The 17,818-nt window shown below is 55.9% G+C and overlaps 3 protein-coding genes across 3 annotated transcripts; 1 reads left to right on the forward strand and 2 right to left on the reverse strand.

The window, feature by feature from the left end:
- Positions 1-732: 732 nt before the first annotated feature.
- PTH2 (parathyroid hormone 2) lies at positions 733-1,503 on the reverse strand (the record flags this gene model as incomplete). The annotated part of the gene is made up of 2 exons (XM_081032118.1): positions 733-907; positions 1,382-1,503. The coding sequence occupies 2 exons, from the start codon at positions 1,501-1,503 to the stop codon at positions 733-735; spliced, it is 297 nt and encodes a 98-aa protein (XP_080888244.1).
- Positions 1,504-3,932: 2,429 nt separating this feature from the next.
- Positions 3,933-6,065, forward strand: GFY (golgi associated olfactory signaling regulator; the record flags this gene model as incomplete). The annotated part of the gene is made up of 3 exons (XM_081032071.1): positions 3,933-5,067; positions 5,229-5,402; positions 5,866-6,065. The coding sequence occupies 3 exons, from the start codon at positions 3,933-3,935 to the stop codon at positions 6,063-6,065; spliced, it is 1,509 nt and encodes a 502-aa protein (XP_080888197.1).
- A 324-nt stretch (positions 6,066-6,389) lies between these two features.
- On the reverse strand, positions 6,390-16,861 carry SLC17A7 (solute carrier family 17 member 7). Its single transcript, XM_081030337.1, has 12 exons — positions 16,670-16,861; positions 12,487-12,739; positions 11,207-11,325; positions 10,816-10,930; positions 10,652-10,739; positions 10,379-10,465; positions 10,145-10,287; positions 9,336-9,485; positions 9,026-9,158; positions 8,290-8,400; positions 7,962-8,089; positions 6,390-7,753 (listed from the first exon to the last, which is right to left on the reverse strand). Exons 1-12 carry the CDS (start codon positions 16,729-16,731, stop codon positions 7,460-7,462), a joined length of 1,683 nt encoding a protein of 560 aa, XP_080886463.1. The 5' UTR covers positions 16,732-16,861; the 3' UTR covers positions 6,390-7,459.
- Positions 16,862-17,818: the final 957 nt, after the last annotated feature.

Here is a 17,818-nt window from a genome sequence, read left to right on the forward strand (position 1 = left end):
CCAATACCACACAGCTAGGTTTGGGGGGACCTGGTCTTCAACGGCATCTCACACCAGAGCCCCCGATCTTCCCACTGAGCCCAAAGAGAAGTCAGGAAGTGATGAGAGCAGAAACGGCGAAATTCAGAGAAAATGAGAGCTGGAAGAGAGAGACAGAGACGGAGATCCAAAGGAAGAAAGAAAAGGAAGACACGCAAGTGAGACGGAGAAAAAAAATGACTAAGAATGGAAGGAAGAGTTTTAGAAGCAGAAAGAGTAGAAAGGAGCTAGATTCCCAAAGGGTCAGGAAGAAGGGAGGGTGAATGAGAGAGAAGTACAGACTCAGGAGGACAGACACACAGAGCAACCGAGACCCAGAGGCGGAGACTGAGGCAGAGTCAGAGGGAGGCAGAGACTTGGGATGTGACAGAGAACCAGAGAGGAGGACAGAGACTCGGGGCGGAGTGGGCGCAGAGACCCAGGTGGAGAGGGACAGCGGCACAGGGAGGGACAGAGCTGGGGCGGGAGCAGGGGTAGAGCAGAGATGGGGCTGCGATGAGTGAATAGAGGGAAATATTTTTTTAAGGAGAGAAAAGAGGAGACTGAGGGCGAGACGCCAGAGTAGCAAATGCTGGGCCCGCCGTGGTACCCCCCCCACACACACACACACAGACACACACACTCCGGGCGCAGAAAGGAGGCGCAGTTCGGACGCACAGCAGGGTCTTTATTAATGTACCGGCGCGCGGGCTCTCAGCGCGCGTCCAGCACCAACAGCTTGTGCATGTACGAGTTCAGCCAGTGGCGGCGCTCGAGGGCGGCCAGCATCCGCGCGCGCTCCCGGAAGGCCGCGTCGTCCGCCAGCGCCAGACTCCGCCGCGACAGGGTGGTGGCGGGACCCACCCAGGCTCCGCCGAGGGAGCGGACGCTGTGGGGAGACCGAGAGACGCGGTTACCATGCGTCCAGGGCCCCCGCCCGCCGCCGCCTGTCCTCCCGGTGGTCTAACTCGAAGCCCTGTTCCTGCACCGTCTGTGGGGTGGCTTTATCTCTGTGTGGGTCTCTGTCTCTCTGTTCACCAGTTTCGGAGCTCCTTGAGTACGGAGACCGAGTCTGATGCACTGGTCCGCCCCCAGCGCTCAGCGCACGGCCTGGCACACCCCAAGAACCCAATTATCATTGTTCAAGGAACGAATCCATTTCTGCTTTGACTCCTTTCAAGTCTCTTGAGGCCTTTTTCAGAATCTTTTTGTATTTCTCTTGCTGATTCCGTCCACCCTATCTCTCCCCACCCCTAATCTGTATCCTCCTCTCTCTGGGTCTCTGTCCCCCTTTCTCTTTGGGTCTCTTCCCACCTCTCTGAGTCCCCACCCATCCCTGGGAGTCCTGGGGCTTCGCACGTACCTGAAGACCCCTGCGGGGGGCAGGGCGACGCCTGAGGCAGTGCGGACGCCCCAGGGCACAAGCAGCAAGAGGAGCAGCAGCAGCCGCACCCGAGAGCTCCTGGGCACCTGGCGAGTCTCCATCACCTGTGGAGAGACAGGGAAGGCTCAGTGACCCTGTCCTGTCCCAGAACCCAGGATTCCAGAGCCCACCCACCCCGACAGCCTGCGCGCAGGGCCCCCTACCGCGTAGTGGGCTCCGGAAGCGAGGCTGGCGGCCCCCTTATACGTATCCCTTCCACGGCCCCCGCAGCGGGCAGTGACGCAGACCAGGGGACTAGGGGCGCGGGGTCAGCCTCCCCCCAGGCTCATTAGGAGCCACGAGCGGTAATGAGGAGCCGGGGGTGGGGGCCCCGCCGCTGCCTTGGCTGCTACTAACTAATTGGGACCAGGAGCTGGGACCTGAGGAGAAGTAGGAGGGGGAGAGACAGACAGACGGAGAAGTGGACACGAGGGGTGTGTCAGAGGGATAAAAATAGAGACTGGCGGAGAGACCATCAGAGAAGAAGCCAGAGACACATAGAAAGAAAGACGCTGGAAAAGCCACTGAGCAGGGACTGATAAAGAGAAGCAGAGACACAAAGAGATGAAGTAACTATGAGAGGGAAAGACAGAGACAGAGTGACAGAGGAAAGGAAAGAGAGGAAGAAAGGGAGCAACAGAGAAAGAAAGGAAAAAGAAGGAAGAAAGGAAAGAAATGGACAAAGAGAGCCAGCTAACGGTGAGGGAAAAGGCTCTCAGAAAGACAAAAGGAAATGGAAGGACAGCCAGCCTGGTCAGAGATGCCCAGAGATAAATCCACGCAGGGAGAGAACCAGAAAGAGTGGGAGATAGGGAGGAGAGAAAGGCAAGAGAAGGCAAAGAGTGTGTGTGGTGGGGGTATGAAGGCAGGTAAAATGACAGGCAAAATCAGGAAAGTCTTACAGAGAAGTGGAAGAGGGGAAAGAGACAGACAGGACCCCGAGCCACCCTGTGGATGTGTCTAACCCTTCTCAGGGAGAAATTTGGGGGTGGTGTTAAGATAAGCTCCAATCCCCACCCACACTGGCTCTTAAAAGGGTGCTCTCTACACAGTGAGGAGGTAGGCAAAGGTTGGGAAGCCCCACGGACCAGACTCCTGGGTTCTGGGGAAGGACCTGGGGACCTAGATTCCAGAATCTGAGGGGAAGTGGCTGAGGAGCCCTACTCCTGGGTCTTGACATAGGAGGGTACAAGAGACATGGACTTGGGCTGAGTAAAGAGAGGATGGAGGGCCCAGACCCTTGGTTTCAAAGGGAAGATAGTTTGGTTGCGCCACATCTCCACAAGGTGATCCAATCCCTAACTCCCTTCCCCACTCCAGACATAATGTCTTTTATTTCTATCCCTTTAAGAGCCAGTCGCTAGGCTCCCGGGATCCCCAGGGAGGGGGTCAAGTGCTTCACCTGTGCCCCTGGGATCCTACCTCCTGCAGCTCCACCCAGAGCCATTCTGCGACATTCACCGACATTCACCGATCTCTGCATCCAGTCTGCTCACCTGCTGTTATCTTGGACCCCATTAACAGGTAAGAGACCCCAGGGCCCCAAGTGGCCCTGTTCCATCCAGTGATCTGCCACCCCTACCTCCACCTGACCACAAGCCTAGGCATCTCTGCCGCAGACCAGCCCCTGAGACCCTGAAATCTAAGCTTCATCCTCAATAAACAAAGACCTGAGTGCCCCACAGCTCTCTCCTGCAGGCTGAGGAATCCAGACCCCTACACTCCTATGACTGGGAACCCAATACTCAGAGTTCCCAACCTTTTTCTAACTCAGGACCCAAGAGTTCAAGACTCCCATTTCCTTTTCCACTGTAATCCACACCCCCAAACTTGGCTCCCTCAAAATTCTAGGCATCTGAACCTTCAGGCTTTTCCTTTCTAAAGAACCAGGAGTTTACACCCACAGTGCCTTCCACTCTCTAAGAACTGGGAGTCTGAACCCCCAGCAGCCTTCTTGCCCAGTACCCAGGAGTCTCCCTCCTCTCCCAGATCCAGGCGTTTCAGGCCCCCCAGTTCATTCTCTGAGCCTCCTCTGGTGTAAACAACTGTTGAGTCAAGGTATCCCCAGGGCCCTCAGAGAGGAAGGAATCCCGTGTCCATTCAGAGGTCTACACCCTCTGAAATCGAAGTTGAAGAGGTGTGGGGGCTTGGAGAGCCCTTATTTTTTCCCAATTTTTCTGGGTCCCTCTTGGGGAAACAGATAAGGAAATTAACTACGACTCCCAAGAAGCCCCGCGCCTCAATGTCTCTTAGCTACGGCGGCCACCGCCCCAGCCTTTAGGGAGTTGTAGTTGGGTTCTCCTACTTTCCCTGGCGCCAGGCTGGGCGGTGAATAGGGTCCACCCGGGTACCAGCGAACGAGGCCTCCCGGAATGGGCGTGGCCTGCGATAGTGGGCGTGGCCTCCAGGAGAGGCCGGGGCTCCCGGGCGGCTTCCAGCCTTAACTCCTTCCTTCCCGCTCCCCCCCAGCTAATAGGTGTCTTCCAGAGCTATGAAATCCTTCAGCCCCATCCTCTTCCTCCTCGTCTTCCTCCTCGCTGGGCTGGGTTCCCAGGCCGCCCCTTCGGCCTCACCGCCTGCCGGCTCCGACTTTCCGCTCATGGGCTACCCCTCCCAGGCCTCCCCTCATGTCTCTGTAAATTCCACGCGCGACCATTCTAACCCAGAATCCCCTGGGATTGCTTCTTCTGAGCCCACCCCACACGACTTCACTAAGACCCCCAACCGAGAATCCCCACACCCAGTGTCTCCGGAGACACCCAAACCTAACTCATTGAACACCTCAATATCAGAATCTTTGGAGACCCCCAAAATTAACCCTTCCCAAATGACATATCCAGAACCTTCTGAGACCCCCAAATCTGACCCAACTGAAATTCCACACTCAGAATCCCCTGAGATCCCCAAACCTAATCCCTCCAAAACTTCACACCCAGGATTTCCCGAGACCCTGAACGCTGACCCTACCCAAATCCCGCACCAAGAATCCCCACAGGTTCCAAAACTTAACTCCACTGAAATCTCACATGCAGAAGCCCTTGAGACCCCAAATCCCGACCCCACCACGATCCTTCAGCCCAAATCTCCAGAAACGCATGACCCTAATACTGAGACCCCAAACTCTGAATTCCTCCAGACCTTTCACCCTGACCCTACCCAAACCCCCCACCCAGAATCCTATGTAACGCACAATGCTGGCCCCACTGAAATTCCCCACACAGAATTCCCCACAACTCACGACCAAGATGCAACAGAGATCCCCATGGCCTTTGACCCTGAAATCTCCACTAGTCTTCACCCAAAGACGCGTGCACCGTTCAAGGACCAAGCTACTGCCTTAAATGAGCTGCCCCTGAATACGGAACCAGGAACCCTTGCAGCCACCCAGCCCGACTCCCTTAAATTGCCCACCTCAGATTCTCTTTGGACCGTTGAGCCCGAAGCCTCCCAGAACTCTAGCCCTAAAGGGTCAGACGTTCCTCCTCCCTCAGCCCGGATTGCAGGATCCCCTGTTCCTCCAGGGCCCCCCAATCAGCGGGGCCTTGCCACTGCGCGGGCCCCCCAGCGGCGTGGCCGAGGTGAGAGAGTCAACACTATCATCGTGGTGGAAAGAGTGGAGGAGACTGGTGAGGATCGGGGACCGGACTCCTGGGTCTGAGGGAAGAGGGGTTTAGGGACCAGGACTCCTGGGTCTGAGGGAGGAGGGAGCTGAACACTGGTACTGCTGGGTCAGAGGGAGGAGAGCTCTAGGAGTTTAAAACGCTCATTCCTTGGTTCCTTCCTTCAGGTGTGACGCTAATGGGACGTCCCGGGGGCCTGGCAAACGGGGCCTTGTGCCTCTTCTTCGCCGGGACCGGGCTGCTGATCGGCATTTTCCTGCTGCTGTGGTGTCTCTACCGCCGGGCGGCTAGATACCGGCCCTTCGCACACCACCGGCTTCCGAACGACGGAGATGAACCGGGTGAGTGACCCTTACAGCGCCCCGCCCTTTGCCTGCAGTTTCCTTAACCTGGTTTCACCTGGCACTTTAGGGCGCCCCGCCAAAAAGCACAGGTCCACTATCCAAAGTCAGCAGAAGCTCTGACCCCTCCACGGTCAGGTCCTGCACCCCAGTTCTCTGACATTTCACACACACAAGTCCAGTACCGCCCCCAGCCCAGCTGAGACTGGCTGCAGGCTGGGAGCCACAAGCCCCGCCCCTCCCCTCTCCTGGGCTTGTATTCCTCGCCCCCTCCACTTCAGACCCCTCCCGTGCTGTGCGGACGCCACGTCCCCTCATCTATTCAGGGAACGTCGCCTTTGGATTAGAAAATCCAGCTCTAAAAGATGGTCGGCATCCCCTCTCCCTACTTTGACCATCGGTGCAGCAGAGGGAACAGGCCCTTTGTCAGCCTGGGGATAACCTCACCCCTTTGCTCCTGCAGTTATGCATTTGGACGCCCCGAAGGAGCCCTATGATCTCTACTTTTATGCGCCGGACGCCTGGGTCCCTTCACACATCACCACCAAGCAGCCGCTGCCCACACCCCCGCTGCCACCCAAGCTGCCCCCGCCGCCCCGGGGGAGTTGCCCCCAACGTCTGGAGCCACTCTCCCCCTCCTCGCTCCCCAACAACTTCGTGTGAGCCCCACTCAATCCTGCCAGACCTGCGCCATCCGCAGATAAAGGAAGGACCCAGGGGTCCGGTCCTCCTGGCATGCTTTGCTACGTAGTGGTACTCTGGATAGAGTCCAACACACAGAGATTGCTTTCCTGTGACTGGAGAACACACCAGCTGAGGCCTAATAAATCACGTGTTCCCACTGCTAGACACCTCCTCTGGCCTGAGTCCTGGGGGAGGAGGGGACCAGGGTCCTAGCATACCGGGTCTGAGGGAGGGAGGATGGGGCTTGGGGGCTGGGACTCCTGGGACTTCCCCCGCCAATGACCCAATGAGGACAACTGGATGTGTACACCAAAGCATTTTATTGGGAGCGGGGCAGGGCAGGATTTACAGTCACAGAAACAAAGACACAAAGACACAACCCTGCCCCAGGAAAAACACCCCTCTCCCCCAGCCCCATTCTCTTTCCTTGGATTCTGTGACTTCTATATATGTTCCCCAAATTCTAAGCCGAAATAGGGGCGTTTGAGAGGGGCAGGATCCCAGATTTTGAGTCACTTAGCCCCTGAGGGACACAACAAATGGCCACTGAGAAAATGAGGGTAGTTTGAAACCACCCAGGAGAATAAAGTGCAAGGAACTGGGGGGGAAAGGGATATCTTGAAACCACCGTGGGAAAGTTCAGTGGTGGTGGCTTCAAACCATCGAGCTGATGAACTTGAGCAGCCACTACTTAGACCTGAAAACCATGTCAAAAAAAGTGCATGGGTGTGGAGAGAGGCATATTGACAAAATCGCCGTTTTGGTTGTTTCCTTAGACATTGTGCTAAGCTAGGGAGGAGGTCGGGGAATTTGGTGCTCCAGCAGAATCTGCTGGTGGAGGGAGGGGTGAAGAGCTGTGTGTGCGTTTGGGGCGGGGTTGAAACCACCATTTTCCCTCAGAAACGCTGGTGAGAATCAATCTCTAGAATGGTGGGGATGGGTGATTGGTTAAACAAACCTGGAAAATGCAGAACAGAGTTAGGAGACATTTGAAACTTCTAGAGGAAGACCTTGAGTGGTTCTGAAAGAAGGGAGGATGAGTAATCTCAGGGTCCTTGGGGTTAAAGGAAAGTGGGGAGGTGCCTCAAAACCACAGAAAGAGAGATTGAACTGTCCATTCAAATAAAGCCCTGAAAGTGGAGAAGGGAACCTTTAGGGGAATTTGGGTATCCTTAAAACTGCCATTCGGCAGCTTCACTACCCCTGAGAGGCAATTGGGAAGGAAAGAGGATTTGACAGCACTGGGAACCAGGGAGAGTGCTTCTTAGGCCTGAGGCAGGACAGAGAGGACAGGGTTCCTTGACACTGTCACTCAGGCCAAAGATGTGTGGAATGGAGGTCCTGGAAACTGCCATTCAGTGTGAGGCACATGATCAGTAGTCCCGGACAGGGGGTGGGGGTCTTGGGGGCTGCACTGTGCTGTGTGTGGCCCCATAGGAGGGAGGGAGAGCAGGAGGTGCCCCGGGGGGCTCAGCCTCATCCTCCATTTCACTTTCATCGCTGCCAGCCAGCTGGTCATGGCCAACAAAGCCACACTTCTCTTCACTCATTTCCTCAGGCTCTGCCCATGGCTGCTTCTCTCCAGAAGCGAAAACCCCGTAGAAGATGACACCCCCATAGTGCACCAGGGAGGCAATTAGGAACACATACTGCCACTCCTCCCGAGTCTGTAGGGATGGAGGGAAATGGGGAGGTGAAGTCAGAGGCCACAGAAACCTGACAGGAAGGGGAGGCCCAGAGAAAGGGAGACAGATACTGAGAGAAGCAGAAAGACACCTAGAGAGGGCAGAGGTGGAGTCCAGGGAGGGTGACATGTGTCAGGGAAGTACCATGCACAGCTGTGGAGGGTGAGTGGGTCAGGGCAGGTGCACTAACCTTGTGCTTGGTCATCGCGCCCACGATGATGGGACACACCATGCCCGACAACGTGCCCACGCCATTGGAGATGCCCATGAGGATGCTGGCATAGCGTGGAGCAATGTCCAGGTGGTTCACGTTGAACCCTGGGGAGGTGAGCCGGGAGGTGTCACACCCGAATCTCACTCCAGTGACTCTGAGCCGCCCAGTTCCCCACTCCTACGTCCCCGCTCCCCGCTGCTCTTTCTAGTCCATCTTTTGCGAGGCTGGGAGGTCCCCTTCCTGAGTCAGGAAGTTCCCACAGCGCTGTCCAGCGTCCCCCAAGCCTCGGGTCCGCTGTTCTCACCAGAGATGGCGAAGCCGCTGAAGCCCACCGCGAGGACCAGGAAGGAGATGGCCACGCCCTTGGAGTGCGAGTAGCCGACCACCAGCAGCAGCGTGGCTTCCATGCCGAAGCCTGCAGAAGCAGCCTCATCTGAATGCCGGCCACCCTCGCCTCTCCAGACCTGATCCCGCCCGGACCGCCTCTATCCGCTCCACTCTTGTCCCTGGCTTTAGCCCCCATCCGCCCTAACGTCCCTAACGCAGAAGCTCCACCGCCCCAGCTGGGACCTCCATGGCCCTACCCCCTCCCTGACTAGGCCACGTTCTGAAGACGTAGGGTCTCAGCCCCACTCGTGTACCTTCACACTTTCCCTCTCTGTCCCCTCTCATTAGGCAGCACGCCGCCCAGACTCTTGACTCTCCAGGTCCCCCACTCGTGGCCCTTCTTCGTCACCTATTTTCGGTTCCACTCCGCCCAGTCCGTATAGGCCCCGCCCTTCCAGACCCAACTCGGTCTCGCCTCTGCTCCACCCGGATAATCACACACACACACACACACACACACACACACACACACACACACACACACCTGGGACTGCCACCTGAGATTCTCTTCCCTCTGACCTCACTCTGACTTCGCCTTTTTGGACATGCTCTCTGACCCCGCCCCATCCGCCCACGGTCCCACATAGCGGATCCACAGTTCTCTGTGACGCCCAGTCTGTCCAAGACCAGGTCTAGGCCCGCCCCCCACTCACCCCCACAGTTCATCAATTTGCGCACGTTGGTGGTGGACATGATACGGCGGCTCCTCAGGAAGTCAGCGATCTGGCCTCCGATGGGCACAATAATGGTCATGACCAGGTGGGGCAACGCTGACACCAGGCCTACCTGCGCCGGCGGGAGTACAGGACGGGAGGTCAGGGGCAGGGGGCCGGGCGTCTCCATCGGGTTCGTGCACCATTGGCTCCTCCTTGTCCCTCGTTTCAAGCCTTTGGGACCCAGGCCCCGCTCCTTCCTCATCAGCCCCTCCACCCCGGCCCCTTGCCTTTCCCTCCTGGGCCCAACCTTGCTGATCTCAAAGCCGAACACTTCTTCGAAGTAGGCGGGCTGGGAGATAAGAAGCAGGTAGAAAGTCCAGCTGCGGCAGAAATTGGCCACAATGATGGCGTAGACTGGCATAGACGTAAAGAAGCGCCGCCAGGGTGTGTTGAACTTCTGTTGGGGACGAAAGGAGGGGCCACTAAGACGACAGGAACCAGGACTGGAAACTCTTTGTGTCCCTGCAGGGACCCCACTAGAGTCCCGCAGAGAGTCAGGTTTCCCGATCTCACTAAAACACCCAGGCACACAGAGGGGCAGGCCTGACCATGTCCCTGGTGGGACTCTGGCAGCCTATCCTCAGGGTGACAGTTAAGGGATGCAGGGGTCCTGACCCTACAGTGGCCTCTCAGCTTCCAGACCCGACGATGACCCTCAGAGACCCATAAAATGTGGGTCCAGGAGTCTCTTTCCTTTCAATTACCACCCCTAAATCTAGCCTCACCCACCCCAAGTTCTAAGCATTCTAATCCCGCCTCTGCTGGTTTAACCACGCCCCACCAGTGGTTCCGCCCACCTGGCGCCCTCGCGCCGTCCTCCACACCTACTAATCGTCCTCCACACCTACTAATCGCGTACTCCCGGGGCTATAACCTCACCTTCTAGGTTCTAGCTCCGCTCACTTCGCGTTCCCATCAGGTCTCCTCTGAGAGTAGACCCGAACCCACCAAGTCCTACACGCTGTACGGATTCGAAGTCCCCTTTTCTCCTGCCTCCCTGCCTGGATATCTCTCCTCGACCCACCGCGCCCCCACCCCGCAGGCTTGGGCCCGGACCGTGACGGGGTTCATAAGTTTGGCGCTCTCGCCGATGGCTTCCTCGATGTACTTTCGTTCCTCCTCTGAAATGCTGGGGTGCAGCGCCGGGGACTCATAGGAGACGAGCAACCAGAACAGGTACCAGAAGATCCCGAAACTGCCTGGGGGAGTCAGGAGGGGGTTGGAAGCGAGGTGAAGACCGACCTCGCTCTGCCCCAGCGCCACCCGGCCCCAGGCGTCTGGGCCCCTCACCGTAGACGTAGAACACAGAGCTCCATCCTGAGTACTGCACCAGGACCCCTGCGAGAGGCATGGCGACCACCGCCCCAGCATAGGAACCTAAGGGGGAGAATTCCGGAGAGAGAACAGTCCTCTCTACCCTCAGATCCAGGAGTCTGGAGCCCCAGCTCCCCACCTTTCCAGGCCACAGAAGTACAGGCCACAGCCCCTGCTACAGATATATATAGGTCGGGGTCTCCTCCTCTCTGAGACCCACAAATATAGATTCCAGCCCCTTCCTCTCACCGCAAAAGGCTGTTGTCGCCAGGCGACTCCGCTCTAAAGGAGGGGCCCATTTGCTCCAAATCCCGTGACAGGCTGGGTACGTGACCCCCTAGGGAGAAGAAAGACAAAATCAACGAACAGAGGCGGGGTCAGAGAGGGCGGGGTCAGACGGGGCGCGGCTTTACCTCTACCAACCCCTGCAGGATCCTCACGGAGATGACACAGCCGTAGTGGACGCGGGCAGCCGAGGGGATCAGCATGTTTAGAGTGGATGTAGCCACAATAGCAAAGCCGAAAACCCTGACGGGAAGAGTCCATGGTTCAAGTAAAGAATTCAGCTATGCCGCGGGGCCTAGGATTCTGCTCTTTCCACCCACATCAGAACCCAGTTTCCCAGAACCCCCGGCCCCCTTCTCTGTGACTCCCACCTTCCACAATCACAAGCCCCGCCTTTCTCTAAGACCCTGCCCAAGGCTCCTCCTATTTCCCCAGAGTCAGCCCCCAAATTCCAGGCCACACTCTCTAACTCCACCCACCTCTGTAGTTCCCGCCCACCTTTAGACCCCTCCCCTATACCTGTTGGCGGCGAATTTTTGGCAGATAAATCCTCCTGGGATCTGGGTGACAATGTAGCCCCAGAAAAAGGAGCCGTGTATAAGGCCAACAGTCTCTGGATCCCAGTTGAACTGAGCTTTCTGTGGGCCAAAAGGCACATCAAACCAACTGCCTGCCTCAGGCTCTGCCCCTCCACCGGTCAGTACCCAGAGACTTAGTCCCTTGGCCAATCAGCAACAAGGATTCCCCTCTCGCGCCCAAACAGGTGCCAATCGGACCTCAAGCCTTCCCACGGTCCATCCTGAACTAGGTTTCCCCGTGTTGCTAGGGCTGGTACTACCTTAGTAATGGGGCCCATTGCTGTCTAGATGCCTTACTCCTGCTTTCCTGCCTCACTTTCCCTTCTCCGAATGTCTAGGGGCCCCCATACACGGGAGTGGGGATTCTTTCTCTACTAACCAACTTAGGAACTGTTTACAGAGTGACCGGGATGGGTTCTAGTCAAGGACAAGAAGTAGCTAAAAAGGCGTGCCTGACTGGAATGGAGCAAGGGGCCACAGCCATAATCAGAACTTTTTTCCTGAGACAGAGGCACCGCCTACACTGAAATTAAAATAGGGAGAAAGTCTGAGATGAGGCAGGGCTTTAGGTAATTGCCAGAAGAGTGGAAGCAGGACATACTTAGCAGTGGTGGAACTTAAAAAAATTCAGGATCAAAATTCAGGGGGGAATAAGGAATATAATCAATGATATTATAATAACTATGTATAGTGCCAGGTGTGCAACTAGATTAATCCGTAGGATCACTTCGTAAAATAGATAAATGTCTAACCGCTATGCTATACAGCTGAAATTAATACAAAATAATACTTAAGGTCGAAAAAAACAAATGAATTGCCAGTCCCTTTTCCCAGTGCATCTGAAATGGTAAAACAATAGCAATAAAAATGACTATTAATATTTGCATCTTGAAAAACATTCAGGGGAGAGCCTGCAGTGCGACTGGGATAAAGCAGATGTGACACTGGGACAAGTGTGGGACGCAGGTGGAGCAAAGTTACTAGGCCGCCCAAAATAGAGAAAGGTTAATACATAGGGAACCTAACACTGGGGCAGTCTGCATTTTAAAATCAGAGACCTGAAATCAATAAGGGCCGGGACTTCATTTGTATTAGGGCGGGGCTTAAGGAGGGGAGCACAGATAGGCGGGGCCACCCAAGTTGTGGGTTGAAAGGGCGTGGCCTGGGCGTGTGACGTCATCAGGGCATAGGCAGTACCACGGCTCCCACCCTCTCAGCTACCTGCACCACCACGTGGCCCCCGCGGTGGGTCGTGCTGTTGTTGACCATGGAGACAATGGCCACACCCAGGTTGCAGCGGATGCCAAAGCTGATGCAGAAGCCCAGACCGCTCATAATGGCGATAATGTAGCGGCGAGGGAGGCCAAAGCAGGTGCAGTCCACGATCGGCGGGTCCCGGGTCTGCGTCGTGACCGGGCGCCCGTCAGCACTCAGCTCCAGCGTCTCTGCACCTTCCTGACGTTTCTCCAGAAGGCTGCGGGGCAGCAAAAGTCAGACTCAGACGTCCAGGGCCCTAGCCCCCTCCGCCCTGTGACACAGGAGTCCAGGGCAAAACCTCCTGCTTGAAAAAGACCCAGGATTCTAACTAAGTCCGTATTCCACCTTCCTTCCCCAGGAGTCCAGCCCCTTCTCCCCTCAGGATCCAGGAATCTGGATCCCCAGTCTCCATCTCCCTCAGACCAGGAATTCCATGCCCCCAGCCTCCTCCACCCCCAGACTCAGGTGTGGGGGTCCTCAGTTCCCTTCTCCCCCAACCCTGTCGTCTCTCAACTCAGGAGTTTTAGACCCCAAACTACCCTTTGTGATCCAAGAGCCTGTGCTCCCAGCCCCCACCCCAAGGCCCCAAGATTTTCTCCAGCCCCCTCTCCCAGATATGAGTCTATTTGAGGAAGCAAAAGGCGCTAAGGAGATGCTTCAGCAAAGGTGTCAAAAGAACAGATGCTTCTCAGCCACGTCTGCTATATATACCGACCCCCTCCTCCCTGCCCCCCATAGCATGCCCTTTTCTGCTTCCAGGCCCCAGTGTGGGGCTGACAACCAGTTAATTTCATTCAGCCACCAGAGCCCACTCCTAGGAACACAGGGGTAGGGAGACACCCAGGGCCCTGGAATCCAGCAGCCTAGCATGATATCCCTGGGGAAACTTGAGTTCAGGCTGTCAGCCTAGGGGATAGGGAGGAGGAGTGGCGGGTGGTGTCCTGGCAAGGGACAGATGGTCCTGGTAGGGGGATTGGCTCAGTCCCCAGTGAGGCTCTCGCCCCCGCCTGTTCTGGATTGGGGATTGAGTCTGTGATGATGGATAGGATACTTGGAGGGCCACCTCAAACCTAGAGAGAGGCTGCAGGGAGAGAGAGGTGTCCTGAGACATGTGTGGAAAGACCCAAAAGGAGGGTGGGGCAGAGGCTGAGAAAGAGGGTCAGAGATACGGAAAGAAGAGAGAGATTCAGAGAGAAGAGGACAGAGGCCCAGAGAGAAGAGAGCGGGACCCAGAGAGTCGAGGAGAAAATAAGACAGGGGCAGAGACCCCACAAGAAGGGGGGACAGGACAGAGACCCAGAAACGGGACAGAACCCCAGGAGAGAGAACATAGATGCAGAGACCCAGAGCGTTGAGAGAAAGACAGAGGAACTAGGAGACTGAGAAGAGACAAGCTGGGGATATGATTTGTGAGGTGCGGCTCCTCTCTGAGGCGGGTAAGCAGCCAGAGGATCGGGCTGGATACCAGGAAGGGGCTAGAACAGATGGAGGCGAGGGAGACTGGAACGGGGGAGGAAAGAACAGCCAGACGGTCTGGGGGGAGGTGGTAGAAGAGATGAGAGAACACAGCTACCCTCCCCATCCTAGAACTTAAGAAGAAAGGAGGAATGTTAAGAAACAGGGCTGGAGGGAGAAAGATTGGTGGAGTCGACAGAACCCAGGGGGATGAGGAATGAGACCCTGAGAGAAAAGAACAGAGAACCAGAGAGAGGGGGATGGAAGCCCCCAGAATGACTAGTATAGGATGGTAGGGCCTGCCCTCTCCCATCAAAACAAATCAGCCCATGAGATTAGACTTTGACCCAGGTTGCTGTCAGATGCTATTTGACCCTGAAACTCAAGATGTGATTGCAGCCCCTGGAATTTGATATTTCTTGTTAGTATTAAGACATGTCAGATCTCTGACCAAAGCTTTCTAAAATAGGGGGGCATAGGTCTCAGTAGCCCACATCAATGAAATGGGGGCAAGAGTAGACTTTACAAAGAGGGAACTGCAAGGGGATACTAATCCCTTCAGGATAAGAGAAGCAGGGAGGCAGAGACGAAGGCAGCCCCAGTGCTTTGCAGAGGGGAGAGCGTCCCCTCCCAGGATGCCAGGAACTCAGGTCTGGGGGCCTAGTGATGAGGAAAAACTGGGCTTAGGAGGCAGTTAACCAGTCTCTGGATCTCTGTTTCTGCTTCTCTTGGGGCTCTGTCTCCCATATCACTGTCTCAATGTCCCTCTGTTTCTCTCTTCTCCTCCCATTGTACAACAAAGGAAACTGAGGCTCAGGGAGCAGAAGTAGCATGTCCAAGGTCACCCACAAGAATAGTGATGGAGCCTGATCACTTCCTGGCCCCAGCATCGCCCTGCCCAAGGCCTGGCTCTCAGAAAGGAGGCACTTTGGTTCCTTGTTTCTCTTGCATTCCCTTTCTGCCCATGTCCTTGTTCCAAGTTGCCTGGTTCGCTGTCATCTGTTTTCTGGTCTGAGGGAGTCCTCCATACTCTAGTATCACTCTTCTCGAGGAAAATCTGCAGCTTCCATCCCAGGCTTAGTAGGGGCTAACCTGGGTTTGAATGATGACACTTGTACTCTTTCACTGATTTCTCCCCCTTCTCGAACTGAGCCTTAGTTTCCCCAACTCTGTCTAGAGAATTAAATGGAATCAAGGTGTCATGTCCAATACAGGGCATGCCCCCTCTCTCTAAACATCACAGTGAACCCCAGGATTCAGATACAAATGCTCTCCTTGGTTCAAACTCTTTGGTAACTGTCCTGGCAGGAGCTCTGGGCCCTGGGGTCTCTAGGGGCCTGGGAGGCAGCTCGGAGAAGTGAGAATAAGGCAGAGACAGAATGAGAGAAACCCAGACTCGGTTGAGAAGCTGAGAAGCAGAGACTGAGGGAGGGGGCCTAAAAAACACATCCCTCCCTCACTGCAACCCCCCCCCACCTCTTTCATCAGCACGTCTCTCCCTTCTCCTGAGTTCGCACTGATGTATTTTGAGAAACTCGTGAAAGGAGGTGAGAAAAAGGATGAGGAGGGGCTGGAAGATTGGGAAAAGCTGGGGTGAGGTTATCTCAGCTTCCCCACCCCCTCCCCATCACTGAGCCATCCTCCTGCCCCCTCCCTTCCGTCCAGTCTTATTCCCATCTTTCCTGTTACTAGAGGGTGAGGTGACTTTGGAGCTAAGAGGTGATCCGCAGCAAGCAGGACTAGTGTAAGACTTAGAGAAGGACTTGTATGACCTAGTGATATGGATGGAGGGTCGATTAAAGACGGGGGCCTGTGCGCCACTGGGACAGGGTCTGAGGGAATGGCAGGGACTGATCCGGCTCTCTCCTCCCCGCACTGTGGCCAGATATTTTTAGGCCTCTCTGCAGCTGAGTAATTTCTCTGACTTGGAGCCAAAGCTGGGGTGGGGGTGAAAGATGAGGGAGGTGTCCAGGCTACCCTAGGGACACCCAGGTCACTGGGGTCATCTCCCTGGCTGGGAGGAAGTCCCTCTTAGCTCTAGTCTACAGCCTTTGGAAGGTCTAATTTTTGGCTTGCAGATAACTCCCTTCTCCCCCAGACAAGCAGGACACCTGGCCTTCTTCCTTCCAGCTTAACTCTCCTCAAGGACAAGGACCAATGGGCCCCAATCCGCTTTAGGTTCAGATTAAACCCTCTGAGTGGCGGAAACTGAGAAAGATATGGAGTGATGGAGAGACTCAAGGTAGGGGGATAAAATCCCAAAGAGAGGGGACAGAGACCCCGAGAGAGAGGTTGATAGAGATATATAGTGAGAGTAATGGTAGAGAATCAGAGAGAGGAGAGACTCAGAGATAAAGCGCAATAGAGACTCAGAGAGAGGGAGACAGAGGTCCACAGGAAGGAGGCAGAGAAAAGATAGGTGAAGAGACCCAGAAGTGGGGGACATACAGTCCTGGGGAAAAGGGTAGAGCCTGGAGTGGGGTGGGGCGAAGAAAAATAAAGGAGATGATGAACAAGATCCAACCAGGGAGAGCGGCGCCGTCGGAGACGGAGGAAGAACATTGGACAGATGGGTGGACCCCCCCAATCCACGGGTATCGCCTGTCCATCTATCTGTCTGCGCCCAGGTGGGAATGGGCGTCCTCCTCAGACCCTCTCGCTCTTCTCCGCCCAGGACCCCCACCATGCTCACCGATGCAGCCTCCCGAGGGTGCGACCCGCTAGCTTCCGAAACTCCTCCCGGCGGAACTCCATGGTGGCTGCCCTAGCTGCCGTTCCCCCCGCGCCGGTCCCCCCGCCCGCGGGCCCGGGCGGCCGCGTCCGGGTTCCCGGGGTCCGCCCCCGCCCGGCCGGCCCCGCAGCTCCGCTCGGGGGGAAAGAGAATGCGAGTGCCGGCAGCCTGGAGGCTGTCACTGGACTCAGCGTCGGGGGCGGGGCAGGGGGCGGGAAAGGCCCCGCCCACCCCAGTTAGACCCCTCCTCCTTTCCCAGCCCTCCCATCCCCATTCTGTCCCCGCCCTTCCATTCCTAGACCACGCCGCTGGGCTCTGAATTCAGTCCTCTGAGTTGCATCGCCTCCAGTTCTGTCCCTTCCCGGAGTTACTCCACCTCAGTTCCATACCCCGCACCCGGCTCCATCTACCCCAGATTTACTTTCCTTTCGAGTTCTCTTCCCCATCTGAGATTTTCCTCCCCACTCGTTTCCTTAATTTTATCCCCGCATTTTCGTCTCCTTCCGTTCCATCTTTCTCTGAGTCTCATGCATTTCATCATCCCAGTCTTATCCTTCCTAATTTATGTGCCCTCCGCTTCCACATCCTGCCTCCCGAATTTCATCCCCATCCCCAGTTTCAGCTTTCTCATTCAGAAGGTACTTTTCTTCTTCAGGGAATTCTTTCCCCCAGAATTCCAACCCCCATTTCCACCCACCCATTCTCCCTTCTAGTTCTTCCCCCATCCAGTTTCTTCCCCTTTGACTTCCATTCACTTGTTTCCATCTTTATCCCCTTTTGAATTCCATCCCTCTTTAGTTCTGTTTACTCTTTGGGCGCACCCCTCCCAGTTATTTTACTCCCGATTTCTTTCCCGTCTGAGTTCTATCCCCACGGTTACACTGCCTCCGAGTCGCCAGTTGCCACCCACATAATTTTCTCCCCACCTTAGGATCTGTCCGCCCTCTCAGTTTTGTTCTCATCCCCTGAGTTCTGTTCCCACCCCCTGAGTTTCATTCCCACCCTCTGAGTTCTGTCCCTTCCGTTTGGGATCTGTCCCCGTCCCCTAAAATCGTACTCCACCCCTGAATTTTAGCCCCGCCCCTCTGGGGTTGAACCAGGACTTTTCCT

Source organism: Rhinolophus hipposideros, assembly GCF_964194185.1.
Source record: "Rhinolophus hipposideros genome assembly, chromosome: 21".
Lineage (NCBI taxonomy): Eukaryota > Metazoa > Chordata > Mammalia > Chiroptera > Rhinolophidae > Rhinolophus > Rhinolophus hipposideros.